Source organism: Hoplias malabaricus, chromosome 15 (genome assembly GCF_029633855.1).
Source record: "Hoplias malabaricus isolate fHopMal1 chromosome 15, fHopMal1.hap1, whole genome shotgun sequence".
NCBI classification, from domain to species: Eukaryota; Metazoa; Chordata; class Actinopteri; order Characiformes; family Erythrinidae; genus Hoplias; species Hoplias malabaricus.
Window position 1 is genome coordinate 17903491 of NC_089814.1, and position 16318 is coordinate 17919808.

General features: G+C 43.1%; 1 protein-coding gene across 2 annotated transcripts in view; it reads left to right on the plus strand.

The window, feature by feature from the left end:
* Positions 1-9657, plus strand: part of zgc:100829 (uncharacterized protein LOC445149 homolog) — a 30399-nt gene extending 20742 nt beyond the window's left edge. For both annotated transcript variants that reach the window (XM_066646054.1, XM_066646055.1), the window contains exon 9: positions 7445-9657. In XM_066646054.1, coding sequence (XP_066502151.1) covers positions 7445-7665 — 221 coding nt within the window. In that variant the 3' untranslated portion in view covers positions 7666-9657. The remainder of the gene's footprint in view (positions 1-7444) is intronic.
* Positions 9658-16318: the final 6661 nt, after the last annotated feature.

Sequence of the window (16318 nt, forward strand, 5' to 3'; positions counted from 1 at the left end):
CACCATACCTCACAACTTGTATTTAACAGTGCAACTGGTTTCATCTCATGAATAATTTATACACTAATGGAAGGACTGTTTGCAAACAAGTGTATATAATGACCCACTGGTTGACTCACTGTCCAGACTATAACGTGCACCTTTTACATGTCCCTCTGTTATCATTCGTTATTCTGCGTTGGTTTCATTCTTTCTCTTGTTCACTCACTTCTTAATCTCCTAGTGGTTCCATTTCTTATTTACTTAAGTCTAATTAGTCATTGTTATCATCTTTGGTAATTATTTTTTTATTGGTAATTACCCATCCTCTTAGACTGGGTAAGCTCATCTCCTGTATTCTGATTTTTCCCCACAAGCTTAACAGTTTAAGCCTGGAACCTTTATGACCTGGCTGGGTTTTTTTCAGACCACACTTGTTAGAGAAAACAACAAAGAAAAAACAAACAAACGCCATTTTGTTTCTCTGAAAGAAATGTTTATTATGGGACTGACTCTTCTGGTGTATTTCTGTCTCTGACCCTTTTCCGTGGTATTTCATTTGAACGGTTTTATCTTATTTCAGTTACATATAAGATTAAGGACAGATAGCCAACATCTGACTGAATTACCAGTGTTTTGTTTCGTGATTTTAATTTAGCATCAGAAGTTTCTCCAAAGATTTTCTGTACAAGATAAAGCTCAGCATCAGCCCTCAGCTGAACATTGTCTTCCACTGCAAAAGACTGAGTGGACTGCTGCAGCACCATCTAGTGTTTATATTTTAGGCATTACACACACTTTGTTTTTTTTTTCTTTTCTTTTTGGCCCCCTGCTGGACATGTAGATACACTGCAGGTATTAAAGCCATTCATTCCCCACTACCAGCTTCAGGTAACAGAGCTGAGCAATTTTTCTATGCATTCTTTCACAAATCAGATAGATCTCTCTTTAAACATTTGCAGTTATACTTTATGTTTATAAAGTATGTGTGTGAGTCTGTCTCTCTGAAATGTGTATCAGTTAAAATCCTCAGTGCATATGGATTTGGGTAATATTTATGGGTGGGTACCTATGTATGTGTTTCTGTATTTTAGAGGGCCCTGTATCCTATATATTTCTTTCTTAGCTTTTTTGGCCCCGATGTCCCAGACATGTGTGATTTCTGTGTACCAAAAAAAGCTTTTACTGTTCAACATGGTGCCTGTTTAGAGGGAAAAACCCATCTTTTAACAAGAAGGGCCAATCAGCTTACTGGATATACCACAAGCAGGAAAAACCCTCCCCATCCCCATCTAAAACAGCACTTTTTATATTGTTGTTTTGTTATTCTATAAACATCTAATGACAAATGTGTTCTTTAAAACTCACTATGGTTTCAGTTTCAGTTTTATAGTCCCCATTTAAAAAAGTGACTGGAAATAACAGGCCAGGGACCACCCAGGGTCTTTTACACTAGGACTTCTCCTCAAGGGGGTGGGGCTAAGCTGCTATAGGCTGAACAGGTGAGTATATGTAAATGCACTGATAATAGTGACATCACAATAATATTTAACTCAATACTGATTAGTTTCCATAAGGCCTGAGCAGATGGGAAGTGAGCATCATGTTTTGAACATAATATTTACATACTGTATTAAACTATATTAAACAAAAACAAACAAATACAAACATTATTGTTTTCAGTATCATGGGCCCTTTAATGAGGGTGTGCGAGACATTGAGAAATAGAGGAGTGAGTGTGAGCAATTTAACTATGTTTGTGAGGTTGACAGCCTGAGAGTTTGGCAAAGTGTATGTGTGTGTGTTCCTGTGGGTGCACAAATGCGTGTGAGTGTAACAGTCTCCCGCAGCTGCTGGCTTCGTCTATGCGTGCATGCATGCGTATGTGTAAGCGAGTTTGTGTGTTTGTGAGAGTTTGTGTGTGTGTGTGTGTGTGTGTGTGTGTGGCTTCTCCTCTCTTCACCTTCAGAGGGAAGGACACACATTCCTGTGCTGCTTCCCGACTCTGGCCCTGGGCGACGCTCGGCCGGAGCTGATAAGTGACAGAGCCTCCAGCCTCTACTAAACCCTCTCTCTCTCTCTCTCTCTCTCTCTCTCTCACTCTCTCTCTCTCTCTCTCTCTCTCTCTCTCACTCTCTCTCTCTCTCTCTCTCTCTCTCTCTCTCTCTCTCTCTCTGTCTCTCTTCCAACACACACACACACTTCTTTCTCTACCCTCTCTCTCACTTGTTAACTAACACCTCTCTCTCCCTCTCTCTCTCTCTCTCTCTCTCTCTGTCTCTCTTTCACTTTCTTCCTTCCTCTCTCTCATTCTCTATCCCAGTCCTCTCTCGTTCTCTCCGTCTCTCCCCTCATTTACTCTCTCTCTCTCTCTCTCTCTCTCTCTCTCTCTCTCTCTCTCTCTCCCTCTCTCTCTCTATCACCCTCTCTCTCTCCCTCTGGCAGTGGTGACCCCCCCTCGGCCAGGCTCAGCACAGACGCGCCGCTCCGCTCCGGAATTCTGCCCTCTGCCCCACTTCTGCCCCCCCCACTTCCCTCAGAGGTGGGGGCTTTTAAAGAGATAGCACCCTTTTTATGCTGTTGAGGATGTCAGTCCAGTCCTTTCATGTCTCTGACTCCGTGTGTGTGTGTGTGTGTGTGTGTGTGTGTGTGTGTGTGTGTGTGTGTGTGTATGCTAGTGTGTTTGGGCATGTTAGAAACGCACACTTATAGGATGTACGCACACTGATTATTGACAGGTGGGTAGAGGTTGGGGGGCAGGGGGGTTAGATACAGTTCTGCTCATAAGCTTACATTCCCCTGGCTGAATTGATCTGGGTCGTGGGGGTCGAGTAGGTGAGTAAGAGAGCGAGAGAGTAGGTGAGGGAGAAAAAGTCAGATAGGAAAGTGAGGGACAGAAAAAAGGAAGACAAAGAATGAGAGGGGGGAGAGAGAGTGAGAAAGAGGGTTGAGGTTTGCTGTGTGGTGATCAGGTGTTTCCAGGCTTTGTCACAACTGATTGCAAGGTTGTGGAAGGGCTGTGTGTATTTGTGTGTGTCTCAGGTTCCACAGCGTCTCACAGATCAGGTTTTGTGTGTGTGAGAGAGAGAGAGAGCAAGAGAGAAAGAGCTGTGGCTAAAGGAAGCAGGCAGTTCTGGAAGGATGGAAAACGCCACGCTGGGGCAAGTGGCAGCATGGAGAGAGAGTAGAGGTGTGAGGCTTTATGCTGGTGTCAGCTAACAGGGGGGAGTGGCATGCAGGACCCTAACACGTCCAAACGCGCACACACACACACACACACACACACACGAACACACTCACACTCACACTCTCTCACACATATGGGATGTGTTTGTAGGGTGTGCAGCACAGGCTATTAGTGGGGCGTGGAGAACGTGGTGGATCAAACAGCTTTGGACTACGACTGTGACCGTGCGTAAGTGTGTGTGTGCGTGTGTGTGTGCCCGCCTAGGTCGCTGGAGCCTGTCCAGGGTTTCCGTGGCGACCACACAACACAGGGAGACAATCAGAGGCAGCAGGCCCACGCAGTGCAGAGAGAGGACATTAACACAGGAACCACAGGTCAGGGACTGGGGTGGGGGGGGGAGAGCGAGAGGAGGAAAGAGAAGAAAACAAACATGGTGGAGAGGGTCGCTTTAGGTCCTTCCCCTGATTGGCTACAGAGGCAGTGTGTGAGTGAGTCTGTGAGTGTTTCTTTTCATTGCATTCTTAGGACAAAGATGTTCTCTTATTGTAAGGAATAATAACAATGCATGGTTTACAGCTGAAACGTTAATCACTGACCAGCCACAACCTTATGACCACCTTCGTTCTGCAATCACTGTCCATTCTCTCGGTTCCACTGACCATAGAGAGCACTTTTTTAGTTCTGCAATTACAGACCCTGGACCATCTGTTGCTATGCGTACATTTTTTTGCCCCCTTTCATCTTGATCTTCAATGGTTAGGACCCCAGTGGACCACTACAGAGAAAGTCTGATTAGGATGGTGGATACAGTATGAGTGCTGGTACGTGTGGATCAGACACAGCAGTGCTGTTCGAGTTTTTAAAGCCCTCAGTGTTACTGGTGGACTAAGAATAGTCCACCAATCAGAAACATCCAAAAAATATCTTGTGGGTGGGGTCTAGTGATTATTGATGTAGGACAGATGAGCAGATGAGAGTCTCTTACCATACCATAGTCTTACCATAGTCTAATCTACTAGATAGACCAACTAGGTAGGTTTGTCTAACAAAGTGGACATAGATTGGACACTTAAAACTCTAGCAGCATTGCTGTGACTGATCCATTAACACACCATGTAACACACCAGAACAACAGATTATCTCATGCACACACACACACACACACACACACACACACACACACATATATATATATATATAAACTTATGTACTTATGTGTCTGTGTGTGAGAGAGATGGACCCTGCAGTTCATAGCTCTGCCGCTGGCCGCTCTGGCTCGTGACTCACAGTGGGGAATATTGGGACACTACGTTCATCGGAAACAGCGTGCTGTGTGTGTGTGTGTGTGTGTGTGTGTGCCTGTTAGGCTGTGTATGGGAGAGGCAGAGTTTGTGTGGAAAAAAATAAGCGTGTCGGAGTTTGTGCGTGAAAGCGAGAAGGGGTAAGTATGTGTGTGTGTGTGAGAGAGAGAGAGAGAGAAGAGAGAGAGAGAGAGGGAGAGAGAGAGAGACAGAGAGGGAGAGGGAGAGCTCACACATCTGTGTCCCCCGGGGACGGGGCTAAAAATACGCGGTTCCTCAAGCCTTCTGGTGTCTGAGCAGCGTCTGTCTGCTCTCCACCGCCATCCCTGCGGCCCTCCTTTCCTCATCTTCCATCCCTCCGTCCCTCAATTACACACACACACACACACACACACACACACACACACACACACCAACTATACCCAGCTGCGTCCCTGCTCCACTTCCTTCGCCGACGACCTCCGGTCTGGCAGTCTGCAGCCCAGGAAGAAAGAGCCAGGGACAGAGAGAAAGAGAGAGAGAGAGAGAGGGAGAGGAAAGAAAGGAAGAGAGGGAACGAGACCGAGGAGGGAACAGTGAAAAGGAGAAAGCTAGAGAAGAGCAAGGGTGGAAGGGAGAACAGAGAGAAGAATAGATTCACGGCCTGTGTTACTGAGCCATAATGAGAAGTGTCATAATGCTATCAGTAAAAATGTCCCACTTTTGCTAAAGGCCTGGCCAATATCCCACTCATCACTTCGTATTACTGTTGCTTCACCCAGTCCCTGGTTCTCCTTTTTATTTTCTCTGTCTCCTACTCTCGTTCTCTCTCTCTCTCTTTCTCAACTTAGATAAACTCAAGTAGGATTAGCACAGTCATAAAGTTACAGTGCTGCAAAAGCATCTGAATATGTTTACCAGTCAGTGAACATATACACACACACACACACACATGAGTAAAAACATACATTTTATTGAATAGGAAAATCAAGAATAAAAAGAAAAAGTCATTAAATATATATATATATGTAAGATGCATATTAGTTAAGATAGTCAGAGGTCTTTAGGTCAAGGTTCCTAAGGCTATCTAAACCTTCATAAACGTCTATAAAGGCTTATTCCACACTGCTTTAGTAAGATCCTCTGTAGAGTGTTATGATAGCTGCTGTTTGTTTGTATGTGGATTTATGGCAGTTGTCATGAAAGGCATATATGTGTATTATGTAGGATTCTGAATGATGACCTACAGGAAAGTGTAGGATGATGCCTTCAAGGGTATATCCTGAGTAAATTGTGTTTGACAGAAACCCCATATAAACTACAGTATGTTAATTCATATTTTCCACTTTAAACCATATTATGAAAAGTTACAGATGTGCTCTTTTCATTAGTTCAAGTCAATGTTAACCTTTAAAGGGAATGTCAATGATTGTGGGGAAGGTTTGTTTACACTCAGAAGCTCAGTGTATTTTAACGTGCAGTGGTGTATTTGAAGGAGAATAACGACTGTTGCTTGTATGTGGCTGAAGTTTACCTTCTCTGTAAGTTTCTGTTCTCTTTTTTATTGCCACATTGTAACACATTTGTAGCCATTTTGTTAATGCTAATGCAGGTAATGAAGTTTGGACACATGTCCGCCTTAAGTTCTCCATTCTTCTTCATTCATTTATTCATTGTCTGTGACCACTGATCCAGTTCAGGGTCATGGGGGGTCCATAGCTTACCCAGATTCACTCAATACACTGAATCCTGCAGGAACACACCCTGGAGGGGGCACCAGGGCGATATTAAGTAATCCAAAACAGCAAAAATAAGTCAATATGACCCACCTTTGGGGCAGGAATAGAGCAATATCCTTATTTCGGTTTGTGCATTTCAGCGTTTGGAGTTCTCTCTGTTGTCTCTGCCATGAACAGAGAGAGTGACAGAGAGAGAAAGCCTAGCATAGCCAGCAAATGTTATGGAAACATCTTCTGAATTTTATAAAACATTGCCTTTAAGGCGCACAGCTAAAGACCACTGTTGTATCTGAGAGTATTACTACACTGTGCATGTTTCTGACAGCGTACTCTACATACCTGATATTACCATGTTCTATACTGGATATCTACACATTATCAATGAGTCTTGTAACATGTTGCATCTACTTTGGTCTTCAGAACAACATTCATTTGCATTTGTAGTTCTCTACAAAACAGTGACTGCCATTCAGGAATGTTAAACCATGCAGAATGGGTTTCATTGTGCAGTGATTCTAAAGTGAATCACTATTCTGGATTCTGTACTCCTCAAAAACATACAAAAAGCTTTTAGCTGTCAAACCAGAACTGGAGTACTTCTTGCTTTCTGGAAAAGTAATATCACTATTCTATTTGTTTAATAAACATATGCTTTCACCTTATTCTCTAAAACCCTTACAGACCTTTACCATTATGAAAGTACAAAGGAATCCCACTCATGGTATGTGTGATCCAGAGCAAGTCACTAATCACAGCTCGCCCGAAGCTCTCAAAGCCTTCTTCAATCAAATCCTCATAGCTTGTATTATCTAGTGTAAAGCTTTCTCAGAAGTGCAAACAAACTCCCTATTGAAGCCCTTGATTTCAGAAGAAGCACTGGAAGAGCAGGAGTCTTGAAACGTTTGGACATGGTGTGTCTGCTGACAAAAGCAACGTGATTCCAGTTCCCTAATGTGGTTTTCATTTTCTCTGATTCAAAACGTTCATCCATTATGTGGATGCCTTCTTTGAATTTGACAATTTATTCACAACTTTCTATTGATTATTATCTTAGATAAAAATGTACACATTTACTTTTAAAGTTTTTGGCAGACTTGTATGCAGTGTTAAGAGTCTTGCCCAAGGACTCTTACTGGTTTAGCATGGTGTTCCTGCCAAAGCCGATAATCAGATCTGTCTGCCATGTTGAGGGCAGCGGTGTTACCCACCGTGCTATCCCAACTCTTAATGTCATTTTCTGTTCTCTGTCCACCCTTTAGGAAAAGATTTTCGGGTGATGGCCGCCTCTAAACGATCTCTCTCCACGGAGACAGACTCGGAGGAAGGGGGCAGCTGTTTGGGTCGTGGTCGTGTGGCCGAGCTGATGAAAACCTTCAGTGTGTCTGCTGACTCCGCCCCTTCACACACTCCATCTAGGGCCAACAAACCACCGATTCCAAGCAAGCCCAGTCACCTGCGGCCCTCTCCCTCCCTCAGGTAATCAGGCTGGAGCCAACACCCACCTGCCTCACCTGAACCCCAGCGAGGCCTTGGTGGACACTACTGGACACATGGTCCACAGCTGCCTCTCTTGGGTGAGAGGTGAAGTCTCAGCCTCAGGAACGTTTTAATTCATTAAACACACAGTTTGTGGGGGTCTAGCTGTCTGTTTTCATTTTGATGTTGTCATATTTTATGTTTGTGCTTACTGTTCTCTCCGTTAGCATGAAACATAAAGCACAGTGTTTTGTAACTGTTACAGGTCCTTTTTTCATTTGAAGTTTTGACTTCTCTCAGAATGGTAGAAGCTTCACTCCTTTTCTTTTCTTTCTTTTTTCATTCACTTTATTAGATAAATCTGTACCCATTGCTTGTTACACTTCTTTAGTTATTTCCAATACAAATCTTTGCCAAGTGTTCAAAGGGGTGTGCCACAGAAAGCTTAGTCACATTATTTGACAATATAGTTTGTCACTGAGAGGAAAAAAACATTCTTACCGACATTTTTGAATGTCCTTCATATTTGTTATAAAAATATATTCTGAGAGAGTTTCCCATTTAAGGCCATTTGGTTTACAGTGCAACAATGCAATTCAATGTGTAAGGCTATTCAGGAAGACTTTTACCCTGACCAGTAATTGCTTTTGGAACGTTTACCAATGCTCTTTCTCAGTAATAAGCCGATACATAAGGTTCATTATAAGATTCCGTATTTTATAAACAATAATGTAAACAGAGCAATGGTACATTGCTCATATATTTCCTCAGATTAGTGGCTATTGACTGGTGCATCTCCAGTTCAGAATACAAATAGACCACTGACCTGTCCTTTCAGTTTTGTAGAACAAGTCTCTTTGTGTTGTTTTTGTAGGAACCGCTCTAGTTTTTAGATTTTGCATGCTCAAATTTACAGCATTTGTCTTATGTTCTTATCCAGAGGGACTTACTGGTGTAGTTTGTGTTCCTTCAGCTGCGTGGAGGGGATGCATGGTGTTTGTACCATGATTCTATATCAAACACACCTATGAAATTTTAAGGATAGTAAATCATTTGCTCTTCAACACATATAGATCTTTTTCATTTCAGGCTCTGACAAACCAGCATAGTCTTTCTTAATGCGTCAGAGAATGCCATTGTGTGTTTTGTGCTCCAGACACATCAGGAAGACCGGAGATATGAGAGCACAGTTTCTGTATTACTTGATACTGTCCCGAAAAGGCCCTTCATTACAGTACTGTACTCACACAAGGGTCGATCAACAACTTTTCAGAATTGTTCAAATAGTCCTTGTGCTGTTAAAACAAGTTTATTGTAGGGTTCTGGAAGAGATTCTGAGATTCTAAATGCAGTGGGTTCTAAAAGGGGTACAGTTTAATTAGCAAATCCACCAACGACCCAAAGTCCTAGCCCCTCTTCTGTACTCTCTCGTTGCTGCCTTATAGCCTGATAACCGATGACAGGTTCTGCTTTGGGCCAAAGTTTAGAGAATCGTTTACTGCTTTAGTGCCATTTCAAGGTGGCTTTTACTGAATCTCTATGAAAGTGTTCATTGTGACACCAAAAACGAACCGAAAAAAGACCAAGGGTTGTATTTATTTTGTGTATAGTTTTATTCAGATCTTCATGGTCTTGTCTCAATACACAAAACCTCTATTCAACTTTGATGAGAAAAGGCTGCCATCTTTGTGACTTTGTGATTATATCACTGTCGAGTCAGAGGCCAGTCATTTCTGAGGGTGTTTTTCTTAAAGTGTTTTTTTAAAGTATAATATTTGATTGCACTTACTTTTGCTCTATGTCACGTCGCACCATTGAGGTAGATGCTGTGTATGATATCGCTGTATGGAATGATGACTTTAGTGATTTGAGGCACATGTGAGGATGAGTGTGGGACTTTGTCTGTGTCAGGAACCATCACACACAGCAATAAAATGATCCAATTCTTTCATGACTCCAAATCCAGTTTTTAACAAGTACATCCGATAGGAATAAATTGGGGATTTACTAAAAAAGTCACTAATTTCCGATAGTCTACTGGTGATTTGCACTGGTGTCTAGTTGCAAATGGACAATCACATAACTTGAATGTGGAATAATTACTTGAGATTTTGGCTAAGAAAGTCAAAACAAGGACTGAATTATTATTCATAGAGTAATATTGGAAGTAGTATTATTCATAGTGAACATATATGTATATATTCACTCAATCATTACGCTAGTGAGGACGGCACTGTGGTCCAGCAGGTAGTGTCACAGCCACACAGCTCCAGGGACCTGGAGGTCCTGGGTTCAAGTCTCTGGGTGACCGTCAGTGAGGAGTTTGGTGTGTTCTCTCCATGTCGGTGTGGGTTTCCTCCCACAGTCCAAAAACACACGTTGGTAGGTGGATTGATGAGTCAAAAGTGTCCATAGCTATGAGTGAATGTGTGTGTTGCCCTTTGAAGGACTGGCGCCCCCTCCAGGGTGTGTTCCTGGGTGATGATTCCGGGTTCAGAAGTTTAGTGTTGCCGCTTCAACTCCATCAGGGTCATGGTGGGTCCAGAGCTTATCCAAGTCTTTGGATGTAAGGAGCAAACCCACTCTGGACATGGAGCCAGTCCATGAAAGAGCATCTCACGCATCACCCAGTTTTCATAGCCAACCAACACAAGCACCAGAAGAACACCTCAAACGCCTCACAAACCTTGACCCCCAGTTCCCCTAGAGCTCTGTACAAGTGACACTACCTGCAGCACCAGTGTGCCACCCTATTTAACTGTATCTTTTATGGGAGATATATGGTTCTGTTTCATCTGTGCTTATTTATTATCAACCTTGGTGAGTCAAAGTAATTTTGTTACAATAATGTTGAAGTGTTTTGTGTGAAGAGAGAGATACTCCTATTAATGCATGTGTTTGTGATATTTTTATGGGCTTAATAAGCACTTTAATGGCCACTCATATTTTAGCAAATCTGCATGTGGAGTGTGTAGGGGTGTGGAACTGTGGAGTATTTCCTTTTTTTCATAGCTGTTCACGCCTGGGGTGTTCAGACATCAACTGAGTGTGATTCCTTATCCACTATAAAGGAAATAATTTAGACGTGTCCTGTTCATTACCACTCCGTACCAGATGTAGTGACTTCATATAGTATCTAAACAAAATATGATCACACACGATTTATTTCCTGAGATAGAGGCTACATCATGTGGAAGGCTCGGCAGGGGACATTAAAACTTTTGTTATTGTGTGCTCTTGGCTGCCCCCTGCTCGTTGTAACCATAAACACAGGACGAGAAAGAGAAAAGAAAGACTGTAGGTTAATAAATGGGAGGACCAATAAACAGTGAATTCATTAGGCTTCTGAGATACTAATGAATATATGAGTTTTTTTACAATGTGACTAGTGTATGTGTTTTTATAACGTCACTAGTGTCTTATAACATGACTAATGTTCACCGTTAACTTCTTAAACAAAGAACAAGTATGCATTTGATGCCTTGAACACGCTCCAAAAATGTGTGAAAGGGGCAAAATTAGAGAGAGATTTTCATAGAATTTACTCAATTTTGAAACGGAGGCTCAGTCTTTGCAGGCAAGGATGGCTCAGGTCTCACCACTTTGTGTCAAACTTTATGAGAGAATTGTCGCTTGTAAAGAATTGAGGTCTTTCACCATCGATGGTAAATAATACTGAGAAACTATTCCTGAAATCTCAGTCCATACAGAGCAAGGCTGAACGCCACTGTTGAATGTGTAAGCCCTCACACGACACCGAATTAGGAACTGTCATGCAACTGTGATAAATATAGCCACATTGGTTCAGGAGAGCTTTAGAAAAATGTTGTTACTTAACACAATCTGCGACTGCATCAAGAAACAACTCAAAAGGAGACGGTCATACGAGAAATTCTTTTCCAGAAATGCCATTGTGTTCTTTAGGCCTGAGTTCTCGGGCCTGAGTTTATCTCTAAGGGTCCAAAAGAAGTTTAATTGGGGCAGGGACAAAGAGTTCTCAGTGCCAAAGTTATAGCATTGGAGAGCATCAATGCCCACAGCATGGGTGGTTTGCCTGTGTGTAAATGTACCATTGATCTAGAGGTATGTATTGGTATTGTAAAGGGACAGATGCTGTGATCAAGGTCATATCTTATTCCAGGAAGTCTATGGTTGTTTCAGCAAGACAGTGACAGTCCTCATTCTGCACATACTACAACAGAAAGGCTTTTTTAACACAGAGTTTTGTTCTGGATCAATCCAGAGGAGAGTCAGACAATGGCACATGAAGACTATGAGGACTTCCATGTGAATGCCACTACCAACTTACACAAATACAAATGTCTCAGCTATCAGTAACTTCATTTTCCATTTCCATTCCTTCACAGGGCGACACACACTCACACAGTTACACCTATGGACACTTTTGTGTTTTTGGACCGTGGGAGGAAACTGGAGCACCCGGAGGAAACCCACGCAGACACAAAGAGAACACCAAGCTCCTCACAGACTTGAACCCACAACTTAAACCAGAAATGCATACAGCCCATCAGCCAGCCAATCAGGAATCTCCATTTCAGAACAAGAGTGTCCATTGGCCCATGGACCGTCATTCAGACATACGCAGCCCTCAAGGCAGTGTATGTCAAATCATTTCCAATGCCTTGGCACAATCTAGAACAGCCATAAAACTATGTTGGTAGTTATCACTTATAAAGTACTTCATTAAAAAGGCCTCTTGCCTATATTCGACTTTTTTAAGGACCTTCGTAGGGCCTACATTTCAGTTCTTCCCTCAAAACAACAAATAATTCATAATGGTTTTGAGGTTACATATTACCTATTTTAAGCGTGTACAAATGTCAGGGAGTCTTAATTCTAATAAACTAATCACCTTACAGATCAAGAGGTTAAGCTTGTCTGTTTGACCATTCGTCTGTAGTGGTCATCTGTGTAGAAACTTGCTACCTGCTGACACTGGAGCATGCTGTGGAAAGATCTGCAAGATTAAGTCGAAACTAATTTGTACCAACTCCCGATCATCCGCACAATCCTTCGGGGTGCCATCTCCATTCCACACACACACACACACACACACACACAGAGAGAGAGAGAGAGAGAAAGAGAGAGAGTCACACATGCACGCTCAAATAGGGAATTGGATCCCGGTCCTGCGCCTGGGAGAGCAACAATGGCAGCGGCTGTTCTCTGACGCACAGAGACGTTGGCGAGCCGTTTCCAGGCGAGAGTGCAGGAGGGCCCTTGGCAGCCCCCCTCCTCGTTTCATCCCCCCTCTTCCCTCCACTCCCTCCCCTTCCTCCCTCCTCCTCCTCCTCCTCCTCCTCTCAGCCTGGCCAGTGCCGACGGGGCCCTCCGATGAGAGATAAAAAGGGGCCGTTGTTGTTTGCCGGCGCACAGAGGGAGAGAGACGGACGCCTCTGTTTTCCTCTGCCTCGCCTCTATCTCCCAACGCCCACAGACAGGGGGAGAAAAAAAGGGAAGAAAAAAGAAAGGAGAGAAAGAGCGGAAAGGAAGAAACGTTCTGAGGCACCCCCCATTCAATCCCTCTACCCCCCCCTTTTCGCCTCCCTGGAGGACTATGTGGAGGAAGAGGATAGAGAGAGGGAGAGAGAAAAAAAAGAGAGAGGGAACGAGTGAGGGAGAGGAGAGAGCGAGGGTCTGGGCCATGTGATAGGGGAAACATGCGGGCCCGGCTAGGCCCCCAGGCGGAGGCAGCGGGGCCTGCTGCGTCTCTCCTGCATGATTAATCTGGCTGAGGGGCAGGACGACTGCCACAGCCCTGCCGCATTAACTCCCTGCTCACCAGCCAAACACACACACACACCACAAAATCTGGGTTGATGGCCGGTGCGTGCGCCAGAGTGTCCACCTGCAGCAGGAGCGTTGTGGCTGGGTTGGGGGAAAGTAGAGCGAGCTATTGTTCTCTCTGCCCCGGTCATGTGACAAGAAAACGTAGCTGGTCAAGGAAAGGGTGGGGGAGTGTTGGGGGGGGGGGGGGGGGGTGTGTGACATGCTGCTTGGACGAGGGCAATGGACACTGACTTTCCGCCTTGATCTTGTGGAGGAAAGTTCACATGACTGCTGCACACTTGACCCGAGTAGACTGAAGGCCCTCAATAAATTATTTATGTAGCCATGTGATGACCATTTTAGACAAGTAGGGCTAGTCCTGCAGAAGTGGAGACCGAAAAGATATGCACTACTCTGTTCCACACTACACTACTCACCACACTACTCTAATGCACCGTGTTGTACTCTACTGTACTCTACACTACTACACTATTTTACTGTACTCTGTACTACAGTACTACATTATAAAATAGTGTTGTACTCTACTGTACTCTACACTACTACACTATTTTACTGTAATCTGTACTACATTATAAAATAGTGTTGTACTCTACTGTACTCTACACTACTACACTATTTTACTGTACTCTGTACTACAGTACTACATTATAAAATAGTGTTGTACTCTACACTACTACACTATTTTACTGTAATCTGTACTACATTATAAAATAGTGTTGTACTCTACTGTACTCTACACTACTACACTATTTTACTGTACTCTGTACTACAGTACTACATTATAAAATAGTGCTGTACTGTACTAAAATGTATGCTGCTGTACACTGCTCTACTCTGCATTGCTCTATGCTGCTGTACTCTATACTACTGTTCTGTACTACTACTCTCCTACACTACTGTACTGTACTCTCTGCTCTATTAACTTTAATCTACTGTACTGTATTTTACACTACACTTTGATATACTCTGCTGTACTGTCATCTACGTTTCTGCTCTTCTGTTTTATACTTTACTACACTCTTTTACACACTAATTTACTTAACCCTACTCTTCTATACTGCTCTACCATACTGTACACTGCTCTGCATTACTGTACAACTGTACACTGCTGTTCCTCAGTACTGTACTTCACACTACAAAACTCCAATCTAGTCTATTGGACTTTAATGTACACTACCACAAGTACTCTGTTGTAACAAAACTGTACTATACTCTTCCACATTCCACTCTACTACAGTCTACCCTACACTGTGCCATATTATACTTTACTGTAATCTAATCTACACCCTTTTACACATTCATTTATTCTATACTATTCTAATGTGTACTGTGCTTCAGAGTACTTTAGAGTACATCACTGCACTCTAATCTATTATACTGTACTGCACTGTATAGATACACTACAATGCTGCATGATTTTATTGAACTCTGCTCTGCGCTACTATACTACTACAATACTCTTCTTCTTCTTCTTCTTCTTCTTCTTCATCGTCTGCACCATCGATCTGGTGCTGTTTTTAAGCCGGATGCCCTTCCTATCGCAACCCGCCCTTTTTCTATCCGGGCTTTGGGAGCAGCACTGCAACACACACTCACACCTATGGAGAATCTCGCCAATCCACCTACCAGCGTGTGTTTTTGGACCATGGGAGGAAGCCGGAGCACCTGGAGGAATCCCAAGTGGACAAGGGGAGAACACACAAAACTCCGCACAGACAGTTACCTGGAGCAGGGCTCGAACCCATAACTCTACCCGCTGCACCACCATGCTGCCCCTGCTATTTCATACTCTACTCTACTGTACTACACTATAATCTACTCTACTCTGCTTTCAAGAACTCTTTAAACTCTAGGTACAGTATATTATTTCAAGGTTGGCATCACAATATCTATAAAAGATAACATATTTGAGGTAAGCGATAATTCAACAATATTTATATGAAAAAATGTAATGACTAGGGTGCAGTCATTTCAAAAATTGTTCACTTTGTTTCATTGTTAATATAATGCCCATTCTCTACATTGCACATTGCCATAGTTTTTCTTTGCAGTATTACAGTGCCGTGATATGGGATCTCCAATGTGCTTTATGACCATTTATATCATGTTGTTATTTTTAACAATTATTTCTCGCTGCTAAATACAGTAAAGGCTACCATAATTAAATTCAGGTTTTATTGTCATTGTACAACCATCCAATGAAATTTGACCTCTGCATTTAACCCATCCATGGCTGTAAAAACAGACACACACACACACACACACAACCACATAAAGACAGAGAAATGTACAACCACCCTCTGCATCCAGGGAGTGTTTGGGAGTTAGGTGCCTTGCTCAAGGGCATCTCAGCTGTGGATTGAGGGAGGGGGGCCACATAGTTCCTCCACTCCCCTGCCTGTAATTTTCTTGCCGGTCAAGAGGATTGAACCAGCAAACTTCCCGTCTCAGGTCTGGTTCACTAACCTTTATGTCACAGCTGCCTATTGTCTGTATTTTTCTTCTGTTTCACAAATATATAGTTACATTGTGTCAGAAAACATATTAGCAGTTCCGATGGGGCTTTTAGGTTTTAAGCAGTTAACTTTACCTCCCACGGACTATTCCAGCAAAGAGGTATTTACACAGCACTTGTTTTCCAAGCCATGGTGTTGTTGACATTTGCACCATTTGACAGACCTGTGTACATTCCAGAAGTGAAAACTTACCTGGTCACTCGAGCTAAGGTGGGGTAGAATGCCCCTATGCCCCCCACCCCACCCCCAAAAAACTTTACTTTGTAACACAACAACTCTCTGGCTTTCAGGGAAGTGGAGGGTTAACCACCCGCAGTCCGTGCCGCATTA